This window comes from Squalius cephalus, assembly GCF_949319135.1.
Source record: "Squalius cephalus genome assembly, chromosome: 11".
Lineage (NCBI taxonomy): Eukaryota > Metazoa > Chordata > Actinopteri > Cypriniformes > Leuciscidae > Squalius > Squalius cephalus.
The window spans coordinates 7,950,106-7,971,055 of record NC_137132.1 but is presented as its reverse complement, the minus strand read 5'-3'; the positions used below and the strand labels follow the sequence as shown (position 1 = coordinate 7,971,055).

Sequence of the window (20,950 nt, the reverse complement as noted above, 5' to 3'; positions counted from 1 at the left end):
TGATACATGTCATGAGTGTATAATTTTAACAATGGTGTATTAATTGTTACTTTAAAGGTGCTATAAGCGATGTCACAAGTTTTTTAGGCCGAATTTTTTTTTGTCACATACAGCAAACATCTCCTCGCTATCCGCTAGCTGCCTGTCCCCTGAACACACTGTAAAAAAAAAACGCGGTCTCTGTAGACAGCCCAGGCTCCACAAATGGCAACAAAAACAAACTGGCCCAGCCTGGACCACGAAACATAACAAACAGTGTTCCAGCCAATAACCGACAAGAATGATTTGGGGGTGGGGGCTGGGGTGGGGTGTTAGTGCACGTGCACATGAAGGGGGGTGTGGGGAGTGGAGGAGAGAGAAGCATGAAGAGGGAAGTTAGCTAGAGGAGAGATGTCCTAGACAACGACAACGACTAATGTTAAAATTGTATATTCTTGAGAATTTTGATATGGCCGACACACGACTAAAGAGACGACGTTCCGATGAACAAATAACAAAGAATAGGGAAAAGGAGAGGGAATGCACAAAGTCCCGAATTTACATCGGATTTACAAGCCTTCGAAAGGTGGCGAGAACTCCGTCGGCAGAAGGGCTTCCAATCCGACATTCAGGTGGCTCTGTTTTTGCTGGACAGGGTAAATCCAGTCTGGCGTTCATGACTGTTTCAGGAAGCACGGAAGGGATGAGGAGGAGGGAGGGTCGAGCTAGCCTCCGTTTTGTTTGACAATACTTTAAACGTCAACAAGAAGTGACATAACCCAACATCACTTAGAGCACCTTTAAGGTGCGTTCACGCCATGTCATAATTACCGTAGCGCTTATGAACTGTAAAAAGCCTTCACATGCTTTTTGAACTTGTAATTACAATGTTTAATCTAATAATTTTCTGAGAGCTATGACTTGTACCACGTGGCTGCTGTACCACCTGGCCACTGCAGATTTAAGGTGTGTTCGACTTGAAGCGACGGTGTTTAGACCGGTCGGTGTATGACATCAGAGTACCGCGAGAGGGATTCGAAAGCATACGCAGCTTTATTTACAGTAACGTCATGAACACAACAATAAGATCTGGAATGACCCACTAGAAGTTAGTCAAGGGGCAGTCAATCTTACTTTTTGATATCAGAATAGGCCAATCTATGTTTTTTAATGAACAATCTTAAAGAAAAAAAAAAATTGATGACTAACTCGTAAGACTAGTCTTGCAACCAGCCCCAAAATGGGAACTAAGAAATTTCCGATAGCACATGAAGGCAGCATAAAACCCATTCATTCATAAAAAAAATAAAATAAAAAAATAAATACAAACTTTTAATTTTATTCAAATGTGTTTGTTATTTGTTAAGATGTATCAGTTTGTCTAAGTGCATATTTTTAAAAATGTATTTTCATATTCTTTTGTCGATTGAAAGTCTAGATTTGGGACAACGTAACACCTATATATAAAATGTATTTAAAAGGCAGTAGAAAATAACTGAAGGCAAGGTGATGTAAAGACAGTTTTAATGTGACCATACACCAAAGATGTTTGAAAGACATTTGACAGAGTGCCTATGTGGCCCTCTGCTGGTGAAGAACATCTAACACATAATGTCTGTTCCATCCCGTTCACTTTAATAATATATGTATATTTTTTTTACTATTCATTTACCCATAGGTGGATGTTTTTCCAAATTCTTACCCTATGAACTAATGAACACTTTACCAACAATGACCATACATGCATCACAGGCATTCTGTAATGCTTGACCTTTTTTTCTGGAAGTATGAATCTCAAATTATGCATTGTCATTTTCATTCAGAACACAAAAGTAACACACACACACACACACACACACACACACACACACACACACACACACACACACACTTGAATATGTTGTTTACAGGGACTTTCCATAGACATAATGCTTTTTATTACTGTGCAAACTGTATACCCTACCCCTAAACCTACCCATCACAGAAAACCTTCTGCATTTTTACATTTTCCAAAAAAACAGTTTAGTAGGTTATTTAAGCCATTTGGTTTACGAGGACACAGGAAGAACTCAAATTAGAGCTCATTAACCATCAGCTGATCATAGATAACATTGCTATCTAAAAGCTTAACAATATTAAAATGACACATGCCGAATGATACATCATTTCTGATACACAAAATTAGATCTAATTTGGAAACACTAAGCAAACATTGTATTTACTTTAAGTTTGCTTAATACTTATAATATAAAAGTTTATAATAAACCAATTCTCTCGGTTTATCACGTTCACATAGTGAAAATATTAATATACAGACATTTATATATTTAAAACAAATTGCAAATTTGCATGTTTGAAATGAAAATGTTTTTTTTTTTTTTTTTTTTTTATTACGGAGTATGCCCAGATTATAAAAAATAGGGCTGCAACGGTACACAAAATTCACACTTTGGAATACCTCAGTTTTGTAGTAACCGTTCAATATGATTTTGGTACAGCAAGAATTGAATCTTGAAAAAAATCTACCACTGAGAATACATGCATATTTGGACTCATTTATTTTTCAGTTAAACCAGATTTTTTTCAGACAAATTGTTGGATTCATTTTGTCCTGGAGATTTGGATATGCATTTGTACTATATTGCACTTATCGTTGCAGCCCTAGCTTATAGCGTGGGTCTTTCTTTAGATCAGAAAGCAACTGCAATCCTAGTTTATTCCCAGTCAGATCCAGTTCTCTCAGGTGTTCAGGGTTTGATCTCAGAGCTGAAGCCAGAGCAGCAAAACCTTCATCTGTGACGCCACAATAACTCAACCTGTAGAGAACAATGACACACACTTAAATCTCTTACTCCAGAACATGCAGATCAGAAGAGCAGAAACTAACTTTTCGAAGAATGACCACAAATGTGTAGCAGATATCACAATAGCCCCTTTCACACATAGTCTTCACTGGTACATTACTTTTAAGAAATCATGTGTGGACAGGACCTTTTAAAAAAATCAGTAAATCTGTTCTAGCAATTTACCAGTATGAGAAGTTGAAACATTACCAGTACATTACCAGTATGATGCTGTGTGTGAGCAAAGAATGAGGATTACCGGTATGAGCACGTACAATGTCTGAACCACTGATCAATATAAATGAAATCTTTCACGGTGCAGTTTTGGTCAGTTAACCCTTGAAGGGTTAGGCACTCAGGGAAGGGTTAACTGACCGAAACTGCACCGTGAAAGATTTCACAAATCAGAATAATGAAGTTAAGGACTCAGGAAAGGTTTAACTACATTTACATTTAATCATTTAGCAGATGCTTTTATCCAAAGCGACTTACAAATGAGGAGAGCAATAGAAGCAGTTAAACTAACAATAGGACAACAATATACAAGTGCTGTGACCCTTCCCAGTTTAGTCTAACAGTATTTATTTATTTTTTATAAATAAAAAAATTGTATAGAGTAGAAGAGAAGAGAAAAGAAAGTGTTAGTATTAATGGATCACGTGTTGCTGAAAAAGATGTGGCCTCAGCCGTTTGAAAATGGCTACGGACTTAGGTCGGGTTGAGTAAGGCAGGTCATTCCACCGGCAGGGAACAGTCAAGGTGAAGGTCCGTGAAAGTGATTTTGTGCCTCTTTGAGATGGCCCCCTCGAGACGACGTTCACCTGCAGAATGCAAGCTTCTGGATGGCACTCCAGGCAAGCATCAGTGCCTTGAATTTGATGCTGACAATTGGCAACCAGTGCAATTTTGTGAGGAGACGAGGAGTGACATGTGCTCTCTTCGGCTCGTTCAAGACCACTCTTGCTGCAGCATTCTGGATCAGTTGCAGAGGTTTGAGAGTGCAAGCTGGAAGGCCTGCAAAGAGAGTATTACAATAGTCCAGCTTGGATAGAACAAGCGCTTGGACAAGGAGTTGTGTAACATGCTCCGATAGGAAGGCCCTGATCCTCCTAATGTTGTAAGGCAAATCTGCAGGGCTGGGCAGTTCTAGCAATGTGGTCTGTGAAGTTCAATTGATCATCAATTACAACTCCAAGGTTTCTGCTGACCTTGATGGAGTTATGGATGTTGAACTTAGCTGAATGGAGAAGTTGTGTAGTGTTGGGTTGGCCGAGACCACAAGTAGCTCTGTCTTCGCCAGGTTTAGTTGAAGGTGGTGGTCCTTCATCCAGCAAGAAATGTCTGTCAGGCAGGCTGAGATGTGAGCAGCAACCGTCGTATCCTCTGGTTGGAATGAGAAGTAGAGTTGTGTGTCATCAGCTTAGCAGTGATAGGAAAACCTATGTTTCTGAATGACAGATCCTACTGATGAAATGTAGATGGAGAAGAGAAGTGGTCCAAGCACTGAGCCCTGAGGCACTCCAGTAGCTAGATGTTGTGACTTAGACACCTCACCCCTCCACGACACTGAACAACCTACCTGAGAGGTAAGACTTGAATGGTTGGAGTGCAGTTCCCGAGATGCCCTTCATCTTTAGGATTGACAGGAGAATCTGGTGGTTAACTTTGTCCAACGCAGCAGACAGATCCAGCAAAATGAGAACTGTGGATTTGGTTAAGTTTTTATTTCTTTTCTTTTCTTTCTGGATCCTTTAGTTTTCTAATGCAGAAAAGCTAGTAATAATGACAGGATTACTGTAATGGACTACAGTTCTGCAGTTTGCAAAACAAGTTGGTTCAGTTGGTTCAAAATGAACCATATCAAAGACTTTTGTGACTTTTGGTAAACTCACATTACTTATAAATGGGAGAAAACATAAAGGCCCAATATACTCGCTGTAAAGTAATTTAAATTTGAGTGTGGCAAGCAGATTTTTAAGATTTAAGGATTCCCCTATAAGAGTAAATATGACTTGGTCTTCGATGCCATAATTAGACGCCCAGAGGCATTGCAAAAATGTCCATAGAGTGAACAGACTTTCTTTGAAAGGGACTTTGACCATACATATCACTACGATAAGACTACAATCATCTTCCTTGTCTTTATGTTGGCATACCCATCAGAGGGTTTTCTGGCTCCTGCTAGTTCTAGCTGCTTTGAAACAATATGCCATGTGAAAATCACTATACAAATAAAACTGTAGGTGCGCCTGAAATTACATACTGTCTGAGTAGGTACTACATTTGAATTTGAACTTTCTTCGTGATCGTTAAAAAAGTATGGTTCTATATAGTATAAATATGGGTGACATGAATGAAATTTGGATGTACTACATCCGCCATGTTGTTACTGTCATTTAACCTACCAGCGTCAATTACGTCGCTTTACAGCCATTCATAAATTCTCTCCCATGGCCTCATGGGATAGTAAAGTTTCCATCAAATGTGCACTTCAGAATCTTGGCAGAAGTAGTAGGTCATCTGGGTACTTTTCAACTACTGTTTTTTTTTTTTTTTTTTTTGGCATACTAGGGAAGTATTCTAATTCAGATGCAGTGTTTGACTGTATCCTCAAATACAAAACAAGGTTACACAGGTCATCAGAGAAATATTACCTCAGTTTCTCCAGTTTACAGTGAGGATCTTCAAGAGTAACACAGAGCAGCTTCCCTGGAACTTTTAGTTCATTCCAAGACAGATCCAGTTCTCTCAGGTGTTCAGGGTTTGATCTTAGAGCTGAAGCCAGGGCAGCACAACCTTCATCTGTGATCGCACAATGCTCCAACCTGCAGAGAACAATTACACTATTTGGATCAGTTTAGTCATATTATTTATGTCCCTGGTTTTATTTTTCATTTACATGCGTAAAAATATAAACACTACTGGTCAAATGTTTGGAATAATTATTTTTTTCTCTCTCAGGTTTTTAAAAGGCTGCATTTATTTGATCAAAGTGAAAATATGGTAAAAACAGTAATATTGTGAAATATTATTACTCTTTAAATTAATTGTTCTCTAATTGAATACATGTTCAAATGTAATTTATATCTGTGATGCAAAGCTGAATTATAATTTTTTTGGCCCATTCAAAAAAAAAAAAAAAAAAAAGTAATCTAGCAACAGCCCTGAGCCAAGATTCTGATTTAATATTAACATAATTTGATTGTCTTACTTCAATTTTTGCAGCTTACAGTGAGGATCCTCCAGTCCAGCAGAGAGCAGTGTCACACCAGAATCTCCTAGATGATTCCATGTCAGATCCAGTTCTCTCAGGTGTTCAGGGTTTGATCTCAGGGCTGAAGCCAGAGCAGCACAACCTTCATCTGTGATGCCACAATATCTGAGTCTGTAGAGAACAATGACACAATTCAATGCTCTTTGGACTTTAAATGTTTAGAAAATCCTTCTAAAGAAAATCTTTAATTATTATTGACAGCAGAAGAGGAAACAGGCAATAATGGGGAGAAGACACTGTTAAAACTTAAATGATGCCATGTTAGTGATGATTTTTACAAAGGATTAGTGCACATAATATGTCTCTATTTCCTAAAAACTATATATTGCTTTGTGCACTATATATGGATGTTACTGTACAGCCAATTTAAGGGGGCTTAGCTCATGAATATAATCAGTTTGTGATTGCTTAAACCAGCGACATGTGCGAAGGTGTCAACCTGCTTGAATGGGACAGATAGCAGCAGCAACTATATTTGCAGCAATTTTCAGTAAATATTAACGCATAATGTTGCTGCTTTGAAACAATCTGTACTGTATAAATCGCTATAAAAATAAAGGTGGCTTAAAGGTGACTTGGCAACTAATTGCTCTCAACAAAACATTTTATTATATAATATATCCTGGGAGAAGGTAGATAAGTTTTTCATTGATTGGGCAGTCTTCAAAGAAACTCATTCAGGGTAGCTTAAGAAACTTGACAAAAATTTTGACGAAAGCCAATTACTTCAATTAAAGATAAACATTAACTAATCTGGCCTCATAAAAAATACCACTATTATATAGATGCATGTGAGCTCAGCCAAAGCGATAAAATGTAAAAAAATGCAGTAATTTCATCAAATTACCAGCGAATGCGCTTGGGAAACACTGAAATTAAATGTAGTTAACAAGTTAATTGAAGTTCGGGAGCAGGACCACGCCTCAACTAATCAGCTCTCTCTCCCCGTCTGTATATATACACGGAACCCACCTTCACCACACCGTTCGTCTCAGTTTTTTCGAACCCCACCCACCCCTACCCTTCCACCTCTAGCGCTCGACCCCACCCACCCTTCCCCTTCCAACTCATCCATCCATCCCTCTTCCCCCCGACCCCAGCCCCCCCCCCTCAACCTCTAACTCGACCCCTTCCAACTCATCCATTCATCCCACTTCCCCCCGACCCCAATCCTCCCTCCTCCAATCTCTAACATCTCAATTTTAATTCCACAGGCTGCATCCAGGGGGGTCTTCAAGTAACTCAGCTTACTGCCTACCGAGACGAAGCCCCCACTCTGAGTCTCCCGGGTCAGACTCCCTGATCAGCCAGACGGAGATCCGTCGTTTACATCTTTCCCCATTTCCTTCGACCCTTATTCATCCACAAAGCTAATAGCTAATTCCGTGCAGTTGTGGCGTGGTCCTTGCTAGTGAATGGGTTTTAGCGGTGGAAATAGTCAGTGCTCGGAACTATTATCCCCACAATGCTTTAATTCCGCATTGACTCCACATTCACTTCCCCTAATTAATATTAATGATTCAAGTCAGGAGGGGTATGTTAACCTTCCTAACCCTGGTGATAGAATTACTTAAAATAATAGGAAAATTACAGCCCATTAGAAATGTGCTTTTGATCTTGAGGTGAAAATGGATGTGAGTTAAAATGCCCCCAATCCTGTTTTGACTAAAACCCCTCACACCTGAGAGAAACCTATGCTTCAGTCACTATTGAATAATGTCTAAACACCAGATCCTGGATGACTTTGAGAGAAATGATCTTACTCCAGTGTTTTCACTTTACAGTCAGGATTTTCGAGTACAGCAGACAGAAGCTTGATGCCTGATGTCCCCAGATTACACTCACACAGATTCAGGTGTGAGGGCTTTGATCTCAGAGCTGAAGCCAGAGCAGCACAACCTTCAGCTGTGACATCCATATCATTCAACCTGTGAAGAGAACAATGACAAATATTTTCTCTGGAAAGTTAATATTCAAAACAATATATGCAGAACAAATCCCACACTTCTCGCTCCTTGGGTGACGCTTGAATTCACGACACATTAAAAGTAGTGGTGTTTACTACACAATGGGATTTAGGGGGCCCCCTGTTGGCCACAAGCGATTGAATTCATCTCATTTTGCTTTCTGAGCATATCAGGACTTTGACTCATCAAAATGTTTTGTTGGTTAAATCTAAAGACCAAACAAAAATATCCAGCATTAAAGGGGTCATGACATGAGAATCAAATTTGCCTTGATCTTTTGACATATAAAATGTCTTTGTATCATTAAAACATCCTGCAAGTTTCATAGCTTAAAACGTCCTCCTCATTATAAACAAATCATTCATTTAATCAAGCTCCAAAAATGTTTCGTTTGAATATTGTGGGATCTGTGATGTCACACAGGCAAATACATTTGAATATGACTGCCTCCAGAGCTAGACATTGATGAAAAGTCATACATCATCGCACCATAGGCCACGCCCACCGGCATTATATGTTTGTTCGGAGCATTTGACTGCAGATTGTTTTGTTAATGAGGCAGAGTGTATTGGAGAGCTTTCATAATACTCTGTACGTAAAGGATGGTTTTATATGTTTTGGTTTTTTTCAAAACAATCACATGCAATAACGAGTGGCCGTTGATACCATTTACCATGCAATGATGTTAGCCAATCATAACAATGGATGTTAACTGAGCCGTTTTTTCAGCATATATATTTGTTTTTTGTTGAAAAAAAACTTTATTAACATTATAAGTGAACATCAAGGAACATATTAAAATCATAAAAATCCCTCAAAATTTGGAATAGAAACAATGGACTTCTATGGAGCTATTTAAACCAGGAACAAACGTTCACCTAACAACAAACCAACAACACCAAAGGATGGTATGGGCACTGAAGATGGATCTGAACCTGCTGTTGTCTTTTTGTAAAAATGTATCTTTAAAAAAAGGTTTAGGTTAAGGATAAATACACTGATAAGGCACTAAATCCAAACAAAAATAAGATTTTTTTTTAACATAGACAGATATTCAATTGTCACTAAATTACAGACACAAGAAAAAACAGGTTAGAAAGATGCATGGTCTTACCTCAGTGTCTCAAGTTTATAGTATGGATTCCTCTGAAGATCAGTGAGCAGCTCCACGCCTTTCCCCAGTTTATTCCACTCCAGACTGAGTTCTCTCAAGTGTGAGGGGTTTGATCTCAAAGCTGAAGCCAGAGTAGCACAACCTTCACCTGTGACACCACAACACATCAACCTGCAAACAAAGATGACATATAAACTTCCATAAGAAAAGTTAATTTAAAAGAAAGCCTTAAAATGTACAGTAAATTGCCTCTAGAGCCGAATAAAAACTTCTGCGTGGAATGAGACTTTCAAAAGAACATGTCAGGCTGCACTGTAATTAAAGGTAAAATATGGTAAAAATTACTGGTTCGAAAGTAAGTGTGAGACTCTTACTCTAGTTTCTCCAGTTTACAGTGTGGATTCTTTAGTCCAGCACAAAACAGCTCTACTCCATAATCTCCCAGATAATTCCCAGACAGATCCAGATCTCTCAGACACGAAGATTTTGAACTGAGCACTGAAGCCAGATGAGTGAAGCTTATCTCTGTTAAATTACGGTCATCAAGCCTGATAAAATGAAAGTTGACACATTTTAACCACAATAAACTAGAATTGTTCTGTAAATGCTCTTTGCAGAACAACTAATCACTAAACCTCACAAATCAGTGTGACCTTTAAATATATGGGTGTTTCTTTGACTAATGGCACTTTTGGTTGACTTTAAGACAATGGAAATAGAGTAATCACAGTGTAATTTCATTTCCACCACATCTCAAATTATGTATCGTGTATAATAGCATTCTGTAATAGAAATGAAGTGAATAAAATTGAAATAATTTGGCTGACCCCTTATTTCACTAAAAACACTCCATTAAACAATGAAATAATAATTTTCACATTTCCATATTTTAATGAAATTAAAGCTTGATAAGAAATGGAAAGGACAAAACTAATTTGCACAGAAATTATATTTACTACAATAGCTGTTTTTTCACCATCGGGCCAAACCGTTCTCTGTTACCAAGGACACAACAGTTTCCATAAAGAGCTGTGTGAAGATATTTCCAATAAAGCTTGGTTCGTCACAGAACGATAACAATTCAAGCCATGCTGGTAGAACACGTGTAGTGCACTTTTCTTGAGGAAGCTCAAACGTGATGCGTAACACGAGAATGACCCTCATTGGTTCTTTCTGAAGCTCAAATGTGATGCGTAACACGAGAATGACCCTCATTGGTTCTTGAGGAACCTCAAACGTGATGCGTTACACGAGAATGACCCTCATTGGTTCTTGAGGATCCTCAAACGTGATGCGTTACACGAGAATGACCCTCATTGGTTCTTGAGGAACCTCAAACGTGATGAGTAACACGAGAATGAACCTCATTGGTTCTTGAGGAACCTCAAACGTGATGCGTAACACAAAAATGACCCTCATTGGTTCTTGAGGAACCTCAAACGTGATGAGTAACACGAGAAAGACCCTCATTGGTTCTTGAGGAACCTCAAACGTGCACTACACGTGTTCTACCAGCATGGTTCGAGTTCCGTGACAAACCAAGCTTTATTGGAAATATCTTCACACATCACAGCTCTTTATGGAAACTGTTGTGTCTTTGGTAACAAGAAACTAAATAATTAAACTAAATAACTTCTGTTCATTGTGGTGGAAATGATGGAAACATGGTGGCATAGAAATAATTTTTGGAAAAAAATTATCAATTATTTTCACACAATAAATATTTAAACGGTTTAACACTGTTTAGACTAAAATATATTTAAAAAAAAATTAAAGTCTGGGTCTGGGACGAGGGTACAATAAAAAAACTAAAAACTAAATACATGGTAAAACATTTCCAAAACCTGTTAAATTTTTATTGATTTTTTTTTAAATAGACCCCTGGGACATAGATGTGCCCACAGATGAAGAAACACCCATGTATTTTACTATTTTACAAAAGCACAAAATGCACAAAAACCTAATATATAACATTTCAGCAATATTGTATCTATGTAGAAGCATAATTTCAGTGGCATACATACATATACAAAAGAATGACACCTATACCAGAACATGTTCAATCTTAATGTAATCTCAGTGTTTCATCAAGAGCTCACATCTGGTACTGTGATGGTGTTGTTAAACATTGGTCATTGAACTGCAATGATTCTTCCCAGGGTTACTTACTGAGCTGATCTTGATGCTTCGACCACACGTAGCAGCATCTGAAGAGCTTTATCTGGAGTAATGTTTGATCCTGTATATCTACTTAGACAAAACACATCCATCTGCTCTGAGGTCAGCAACACAAAAACCAGAGCTGACCACTGAGAAAGGGAGAGATCAATTTCTTTTATTTTACCGGATTTAAGATAGTGGTGGATTTCCTCCATGAGTGAATAGTCACCCAGTTCGTTTAAACAGTGGAAAAGATTGATAGATTTCTCTGGAGAGGGACACATCCTGATCCTCTTAGTGATATATTGAACAGTTTCCTGATTGTTCTGATTGTTGTGGAAACCTTCTGTCTGTATCTTTAGACCCCGTAAGAGAGTCTGATGAGACTCCAATGACAGACCCAAGAGAAAACGAAGGAAAAGGTCCAGGTGTCCATTTTTACTCTGCAGAGCCTCATACACAGCTCTCTGATGCAGCTCAGATAATGAATGGGTACATAACTGGTAAAATTCATCATTGATAGCTCTTCGATACCGGTAAGAAAAATTATGTCTTTGGTTAAATGCATCTATTCCGTATTTTGTGAAGGAGAGGTGCACATATAGAGCCGCTAGATGTTCCTGAACACTCAGATGAACAAAGCAGAAGACTTTCCCCTGATACCAGCCAAACTCCTCTCTGAAGATCTGAGTGCACAATCCTGAGTAAACTGATGCTTCGGTCACATCAATGCCACACTCTCTCAGGTCTTCCTCATAGAAGATCACATTGCCTTTCACAAGCTGCTGAAAAGCCAGTTTCCCCAGTTTGAGGATCATGTCTTCATCTGTCACGTTCTTCTCATAGTCCTTCTCATGTTTGATGCTAATCTGTGCCATCAGGAAGTGTGTGTACATCTGAGTGAGAGTCTTGGGAATCTCTCCTCTCTCTGCTTCACTCAACATCTTCTCCAGAACAGCGGCTGAGATCCAGCAGAACACTGGGATGTGGCACATGATGAATAGGCTTCTTGATGACTTCAGGTGTGAGATGATCCTGTCGGCCAGACTCTGATCACTGATTCTCTTCCTGAAGTATTCCTCCTTCTGTGGATCATTGAAGCCTCGTACCTCTGTCACTCGATGGACACACTCAGAGGGGACGAGATCGGCTGCTGCTGGTCTGGAGGTGATCCAGATGAGAGCAGAGGGAAGCAGATTCCCCACAATGAGGTTCGTCAGCAGCACGTCCACTGAGGCTGATTCACTTACATCCCACAACCTCACATCGCTCTGAAAATCCAGAGACAGACGACACTCATCCAGACCATCAAAGATGAACAACACTTTATATTTGTCACTGGATATTTCCATTTCTTTTGTTTCAGGGAAAAAGACATGAAGAATGTCTGAAAGACTGAGTGTTTTGTCCTTCATCAGATTGATCTCTCTGAAAGGAAGTGGAAATATGAGCTGGACGTCCTGATTCTCTTTCTCTTCAGCCCAGTCCAGGATGAACTTCTGCACAGAGACTGTTTTTCCAATGCCAGCGACTCCCTTTGTCAGCACAGTTCTGATGGGTTTGTCTTGTCCAGGTAAAGGTCTAAAGATGTCATTGCATTTGATCGGTGTGTCCTCTGTTGCTGCTCTCCTGGATTGTGTCTCAATCTGTCTCAGCTCATGTTCATGACTGATCTCTCCACTCTCACTCTCTGTGATGTAGAGCTCTGTGTAAATCTCATTCAGGAGTGTTGGGTTTCCCTGCTGTGCTGTTCCCTCATACAGACACTCAAACTTCTTCCTCAGACTTGATCTAAATGTGTTGAGGACTTCATGGCTGTAAAATTAAAGTGCACATTTTTACGTGAGTAAAAAAAACAGCAGACATCTAATCAAGGGAAGACTTTCAATTATTTATCATATCATTGATTATAGACTATATGATGAATCTTTGCAGCATCAAAACCATGTATTTTACCTGATGCCAGGATAAGTGCTTTCATTAAAGTCTTGTTGTTGATTCAAAGACTCGTCATATTTCATTTTCATACAGACAGGTTCTGTGACATCTGGTCTGGGTCGCAGTATTCGCCTTAAACAGCAAGAAGTAGATAAATAATCAGATACTTTGACAATGAATTCTGTTACTAATTGAATAGTTCTATTAAACACTTGAGTGTTGACAAAATGCTGATAAACACACACATGCATCCATTCTATATTAATGTTCCCAACTGCTATGTAGTTTGGTGGCCAAAAACGCTGATACAGTGAGGCTAATGAACTAGATTACTTGATGGAAATAAGATCACATAAATTATTATTATTATTAGATACGAACATTTATTGAATATTGGTAAGGGGGTCATATTACTGGTGCAGTCATTTTATAAAACCATAAAGAGACCAGGGCTGCACTTCCAAAAAGCATTGTAAATCTAAGTAGATTGTAGATCCATTGCCACCAATGGACTCTACAATCACCTTAGCTCACAATGACTTTGAGAAACACAGCCCAGGAGCGACCACCAGATAATTAGCAACTGTGTACCTGAGACTCTGCCTTCTATCTCCACCCTTCATTTCTGGTGGATGATCCATAGACCAGTCACTCGTCATGGACAAACAGCTGGCCTCTGGTGAATCTGATCTCTTCTGCTGGACTGATCTGTAACAGAACAGAGGTTACATTAAAATCTTTGAATTACTATATTCATCCTTTATTATGAGAAGGTACACATGGAATCTGCATCCATAAATATCAGCAGAACTGGACATTATTGGAAGTTTTACTTATTACCCACCTGCTGCATGTTTGTTTACACTTTCAGTTACTAATTAGAGTGCAGTACTCTCAGTTCTGTTTAACACCACATTTAAACCCATTTCCAAAATGCTAACCATTTATTGAATGTTGGAGGGCTTTTTCATATTAATGTTGCTGCCATTTTATAGTACCATTAAGAAACCAGGAGAGACCATGAGAGGTCATGGTAATCCTATAAGCAATTGACCTTTCACCGGCCCCTCCCCCAAAACGGCCATTGTCCAATCACACATCATAGCAACCGTTACTATGTGAGCAGGTCCGACAAACATTCTCCGCCCACGCGGCGTTTGTAAATATGTGGAATAAGGCCTGCCTCCGACAAAAAACATTTTCTAGTCGACTATAGTTATTCATTTAAGCCATTAGTGGACAAATCGCCCCTTTATATTAATTGAATTACTTACATAGGCTATATAGCCTACAGGATAATGAGCGTTTACGTAATATAGCCGCACTCAAGCGCAAGACCGCAGGCATAAAGCTTGCCACAAAGAACTGGTAAAAGTAATTTGGGGTCAGTAAGATTTTTTAAGAAATTAAGAAAAGTAATAGGCAAGGATGCATTCAATTGATCAAAAGTGACAGTATAGACATTTATAACGTTAGAAAAGCTTTCTATTTCAGAAAACTCTGAAACTTTCTATTCATCAAAGAATCCTGAAAAAAAACAAAAACAGTTTTCTACATTGATAACAATCAGAAATATTTATTGAGCAGTACCTAAATCAGTGTAAGAACTGATTTTCCTGCTAAAACAAAACGCACCCTGCAATAAAGCCATAAAATGCACCCTGGACAGCAGATAGCAAAGACAGAGCACAGAACCCTGTCCTGCCCAAACTTATCTCCTTGTCCCCTTGTTTGACTTCAACTCATCCCCCCTCTCCTTCCTCAAGGCACTGAAAGTTCATTAAGAATGTCTATATAACACATATGGTGTATCTTGTGAATATGTTGTTTTTCCTTTTCATGTTTGGTGTCATTTTAAAGGGCACAGTGCGATTGGTAAAATGGTCTTAATTTCATTGCAGTCATTGGTTTAATGAGAAAGATTGAGAACTCAGGAGAATCCTGTATCTCCTCTCTGGCTGATATCTCTTTACGATATCTCAAGAAACCAGGTGCTACCCCCCTGGGGTACATGGATTGGCCCAACCAACTCTAAACAACATTTGTTTAACCCCTTTTGTTCTGGTCTGGTATTTAAGGCGAGGGAATAGAACACACTTTGGGACTCTTTACCAGGATCATCCCCCATAGTGATGTTTCAGTGCTTTCCTGTGGGAAAGCCCTGACACATTACTGTGTCTTTGTCAGGGAAACATTACTTACTTTTAGAGACATCTTTGAGTAAATGATGTTATGTATTTTCTGAATTGGCTTTTAATCATTTACTTCTGTAATTGGCATGATACATTTTTACCTGACAAATAAATGTTACATTTTGAATTATTCTGAAGTTTTAGAAATCATTCATTTTAGTAGATTAATGTGTAGTCTGGTGTTTCCGCAAATCTTTGTCCAGGATAGATCAAACTGAAGGCACTTTGAATGGACCATGGGGCACATCTTAGAAAAACCTTCTGATTTCTGACTATCTCCTGACTTAGCATGTTGTACGCTGCAAATATTATAAAAAATTACACCTATGGGTCTGTAGTGCGCGACTGCATAGGGTAAAATACTTGCACTGCACCCTCTGACTATTTCAGGACTGGCTAGTTTGTGATCGTGAGCGCGCAGTCGCGACGTGACGTCTCAAAGCGACACTAGGTCCGTAATGAACGAATATTGAAAGTATGGGATAATCCGAATAATCAAAGATCTAAATTAATTCATAATCAATATTTATGATTATTTTCTAATCAGAAATACGATCTAAATTTGATTATCATTTGAAATTGGAGTCAGATTAAGCGTAGAGCTGAAGTAATACTAAAACTAAATTCCAATAAATTAAGTGAACTTCACTGGAGCGCTGAAAAGACATACACGCTTTAAACCTTCGCCAGGCCGTTGGATTCCGTCATTGGGCCAATGGGTGGTCCTTACATCAGCGTATTATTCACTCAGGTAGGTTGCACGTTTTCTTGCGTGGGTGGATGTTGGAATCAATAATCACGTTGTTTGCATTCGCCTAAACTGATTTGCCGAAATCAAAATGCTGACATTGAAACGGGACGCTCGGAGCGGTAAATCAAACAATGATTTCTTTGTCCCTAAATAATGATATATTATATCATAATATATTATATATTATTATTATTGATAGGATGATAACAGGTGTCGTGATCAGCACTGCTGCTGTATCAGTCAGTGGTTAGATCAGCTTTGCAGTAAAAAAAACAGGACAAGGGAGATATAAATTATGCATTATTAATTATGACAAATAAATTTTGCCCAAAATACGGGACATTTGGCAACCCTAACGTTAGTTTTTCCCTTCCCCAAGAACAAAGCACATAACGTTAGCAGGGCTGAACTGGAACAAAAAAATTAAAATCATATTTTCTAATAAAAATTAGCAAAATATAGCTAACAGCTCAGATAACTGCGATTGTCTGCAACAAATCAGAGAAAATCAAGACAGAAGAAGAGGTCTACGATGCCTACGGATGTTGGTTGATCACAAACTTCCAAGATGCCGTCTGCAAGTGTGTTTGTCGATTGCGTGGGTATTAGAGATTCTTTTGCGATTGTCATGGAGTTTCTCAGATTTCGCTTGTGACCGGTAAGCATTAGCCTCGATAGTAGTCGTGTCTCCTTCATTGCGTATTTTTATATTTTGAATATATCCCTCCACTGCATACTGTAACCCCTTTTGCCTCGATCTGGAGGATATCGCGGAGGTATTGCTCCAAAAAAGGTCACTGACACGCACGGGTATACCTCTTCCCGTCATGGCAATGTGTCGCGCTGGTCGTGTTTGACCATTTGTTTGTCGGACGTAGCAACAGTAACTAAGGGGGGCGGGGCTCGGCGAAAGGCTAATTGTGTACCTTCTGTCTCCAGCCTTCATTTCTGGTGGATGATCCATAGACCAGTTACTGTTCATGGACACACAGCTGGCCTCTGGTGAATCTGATCTCTTCTGCTGGACTGAACTGTAACAGAGCTGAGGTTATATTTAAATCTTTGAATTACTGTATTCATCCTTTATGATGAGAACCCATGAGCAGGTCCACGTGGAATCTGCTCCTGCAGAACGTCACAGAATTGGAAAGTTATGAAGTTTCAAGTTACATATATTATTCACCCACTGTATGTTTGTTAATTATTGTGGGTAATTTGATAATACTTTCAGTAACTAATTGCAGTGCAGTAATCTCAGTTCTGTTTAAAGGGGAGGTGAAATGCTATTTCATGCATACTGAGTTTTTTACACTGGTAAAGAGTTGGATTCCCATGCTAAACATGGACAAAGTTTCAAAAACTAAGTTGTACGTTTGAAGGAGTATTTTTGTTCCAAAAATACTCCTTCCGGTTTGTCACAAGTTTCGGAAAGTTTTTTTCGAGTATGGCTCTGTCTTACGTAAGATAGGGCGGAATTTCCTTATATGGGTCCTAAGGGCACTTCTCCGGTAAGATCGCGGCCGCGCGCGCACTCGTAGACCAGAGCAAGAGAGTGAAAGCAGTTCGCCATCAAAGCGCTCTGCCCGGCTTTTGGGAAGTCAATGTCACCAAAGAAGTGTGTTTTTGGTTGCCAGGGCAAGACAACCCTGCACAGATTCCCAAAGAACCCAGCGTTAAGGAACCCGTGGCAGTTTGTTTTCCTGAGCATAAACGGAGTTGTGTAAGACTTTTGTTCCCTGCATTTCGACGATGATTGTTTTATAAACAAAGCCCAGATCTACGGATTTGCAGATCGTCTAATGCTTAAGGATCGAGCAGTCACAATGATAAAGGTTCGCGGTCGTGCGTTGGAACCGGACGGTGAGTAAAACTGTTTGTTGAACAAATGTCTCTGTGTGTTGTCACTAGCTTGGCGCGTTAGCACAGCTAAGCTTCGCCCACAGGGCCCGCCTCCAGCCGCTCGTTTTTTTCCGGAAAGACTCGGTACAGCCTATCTTTATGTTAAAAATTTAATAAAACAAAATACTTTTTGGAGATATGAAGGATGCAATATTACTCTATTAATTACTCTATTAATACTCTATTAAAAAGGTACTCAAGATTAACAGGAGATTGAGTGAAAATGAGCATTTCACCCCCCCTTTAACCAATCACATTTAAACCAATTTCCAAAATTTCACATGTTGCCCCAAAATCAGTGAAGAAAAAAAAAGGTTCCACCTTAAATTCGGCCGTGTCTCTCCATCCTTAAGTTCGGGTGGATGATCCATTGACCAGTCACTCTTCATGGACACACAGCTGGCCTCTGGAGAATCTGATCTCTCAAGCTGGACTGAACTGTAATACAGCAAACAAGAAGGCTTGGTGACATCAGCAAAGCAACTTTTTATTTTGATGATGTCCACTGCTGAGTCTTTCACAATAGAAACAGTAAAAGTGTATTAATAATGTAAAAATGGTTAATTCTGATTTCTTGTTTTCTTTAAATGAGAGTACCTGCATCCTGGAGAAAAGTTTCCATCTTTAATTTTTTGTCCATGACTCATTCTGTCCTCCACTGGTGCATTCGTCTGATCTCCTCAGAAACAGAAACACTGATTCAGACACAATAAACTCTACCACAGTAATTAAACTAGAAATTTAACTACATTAAAGTAGCCTACATCATGTTTTTTTCATAAACACGAAATACAGAAGGCGTGGGTAAAATAGCTAATTAAGTAAAAATATGTTCATTTATTACTGGTAGTCAATAGATTTGAAATACCTAACTGTAGTAGGCTACTTGGACCGAGCAAAGATGCTCACGAGTAGTTTTTTACAATTTCCTGTGCATGTAGTTATATGCCTAATATTTATTTTCCTATTAGAGGCAGAGGACTAGTTAGTTGCTCCCCTACCACTACGATTTACTTGGTATGATCCTTTTTGCTGAACCTTGATAAACAGTCACACCCACCCTCGTTTAGGCTACTACAAAACAACTGTTCGTCTACAATAAATCGGCAAACTGTCATTGAAACAGAATAAACAATTGCTGTCTATTACTTTCTTCTTAAATATGATTGTATCGCTGTATTTTTTTGTAGCGTTACATACATGGATTTATTTGGGTGGTTTACCTGGGTTTAGCCTACATGGGTTTATAGTCTATTTCTTTTTTACTTTGTAAGGAACTGCAGTATCGGTTCCACATTATGATTAGCCTACATTTCATTCGCTTTGAGTTAGGTAAGGATATGAATATTCAGCCCAAACATAAGCGCGTTTACAGTCAGGGGAATGGATTAGACGAGATTATTACGCGTCAATAGGCTATACGATCGACGAAGAAGAAAATAGAGGTGATTGATTAATAATAATAATAGTCCAAACAGTACAACAATAAGCGAAAAATCGTAGGCTGTAGTTTTACTTGAAGTTGAAATAACACGTAGGCCTACGTGGCTCTCGACCAACAGTTGCTTTCGCGATCGATTTTATTTGACACAGGTTTACAACATTTTACAAGTGGTGTCACGCAAGCTGTGTATTAATTACCTTTGATACTCACATTTTGCGCTATGGCAGCGTGACACAGTTTCTCCAATATTAAATGGCTCCTGTAATTTTTACTTTCACTTCAAACTGATGATCAGTGGTTTTGTCAACATGGAAGAAACCATTTTCAGCAGGGGGCTTTTTGTTTTGTTTGTTTATTTGTTTTATCAGTCAAGTGTTTGAGTAGATTTGTATGAAACTAAATCTGTATTAAAGCCTCGCGTAAATAGCCTACACACCTTTGGGAATGACAATGTACGGTATAGGCTATTATATTACATCTCCATAAAAAGAGCGAATGAGGCTTGGCATATGAATATTAATGATGTGAGTGTATACTGTATCTCAGGCGTATATCTGATTAGCTAAAAGTATATCAACGTGAGTTTGCCAGTTATCCAATCTAATCCCTTCTAAATTGATGTGTTTTCTGGTTTTCTCTCATATCCTCGAGTTATTAGGCTATATATTTGCAAGATCGTCTAAAACCTAGAGTCTCCGACTTTGATTTTGTAATGACACCTAATAAACTTATCTCATGTTTTTTGACATTTCTGATTTGATTTCTGAACTCTCACTATTGCCAACTCTTCTATCACTAAAATGATTTGTCTTCAAACTATAATTTCTCTTAAAATAGAAACCTTTTTGGAAACCTTTTTGGCTTTATTAAATGCCTGATGTGATGATGAAGGCAGGATTTTCCCTGATTTTAACACTTTAACCCTCTGGGCTTCTTCGTCCGAAAACGACCGAAAACTTGAACGTTTCGAAATGTTTAATTTTTTTTTTGCTTCATCGGATGGGGGTGAAACTTGGTGACTTTTGTTGTATTACCTATATGAACACACAAAAAAATCAAGGAGATGATTCTGATATGTTAAAGGGTCGTAAAAAAAAAAAGTCACACTTAGCTTCCTCCCGGTCAAAAACGGGCGACATAGGAAATGAATGGGAAATACGAAAAAATAGGAAAACTCAGAGAAACTTTTGGTGGTACAAGCTACAGATCAGCCACTGTGCTGAAAAAAAGTGTACAGCAATGAAGGGGTGACACTCTAAAACATCAAGAGTGCAAATAAGACACCCCCCCCCCCACACACACACACACACACAAACACACACACACACACACACACAGAGAAATGAACTGGTAAGACTGAAACAGCAAATTTTGCTCCAAACTATATAA

At 38.8% G+C, this 20,950-nt stretch overlaps 1 protein-coding gene across 5 annotated transcripts; it reads right to left on the bottom strand.

The window, feature by feature from the left end:
- Nucleotides 1-1,486: 1,486 nt before the first annotated feature.
- LOC307167537 (NACHT, LRR and PYD domains-containing protein 3-like) lies at nucleotides 1,487-19,872 on the bottom strand. Of its 5 annotated transcripts, none has more exons than XM_079886710.1 (13): nucleotides 19,772-19,871; nucleotides 18,715-18,793; nucleotides 18,439-18,555; nucleotides 17,145-17,249; nucleotides 13,867-13,983; nucleotides 13,294-13,407; nucleotides 11,347-13,152; nucleotides 9,552-9,725; nucleotides 9,178-9,348; nucleotides 7,860-8,024; nucleotides 6,034-6,207; nucleotides 5,477-5,647; nucleotides 1,487-2,795 (listed from the first exon to the last, which is right to left on the bottom strand). In XM_079886710.1, exons 2-13 carry the CDS (start codon nucleotides 18,762-18,764, stop codon nucleotides 2,627-2,629), a joined length of 3,333 nt encoding a protein of 1,110 aa, XP_079742836.1. In that variant the 5' UTR covers nucleotides 18,765-18,793; nucleotides 19,772-19,871; the 3' UTR covers nucleotides 1,487-2,626. The 5 variants fall into 5 exon arrangements, with proteins under 5 accessions (XP_079742836.1, XP_079742837.1, XP_079742835.1 ...); XM_079886711.1 differs by having other exon boundaries at nucleotides 18,715-18,788; nucleotides 19,772-19,866; XM_079886709.1 differs by having other exon boundaries at nucleotides 19,759-19,847.
- Nucleotides 19,873-20,950: the final 1,078 nt, after the last annotated feature.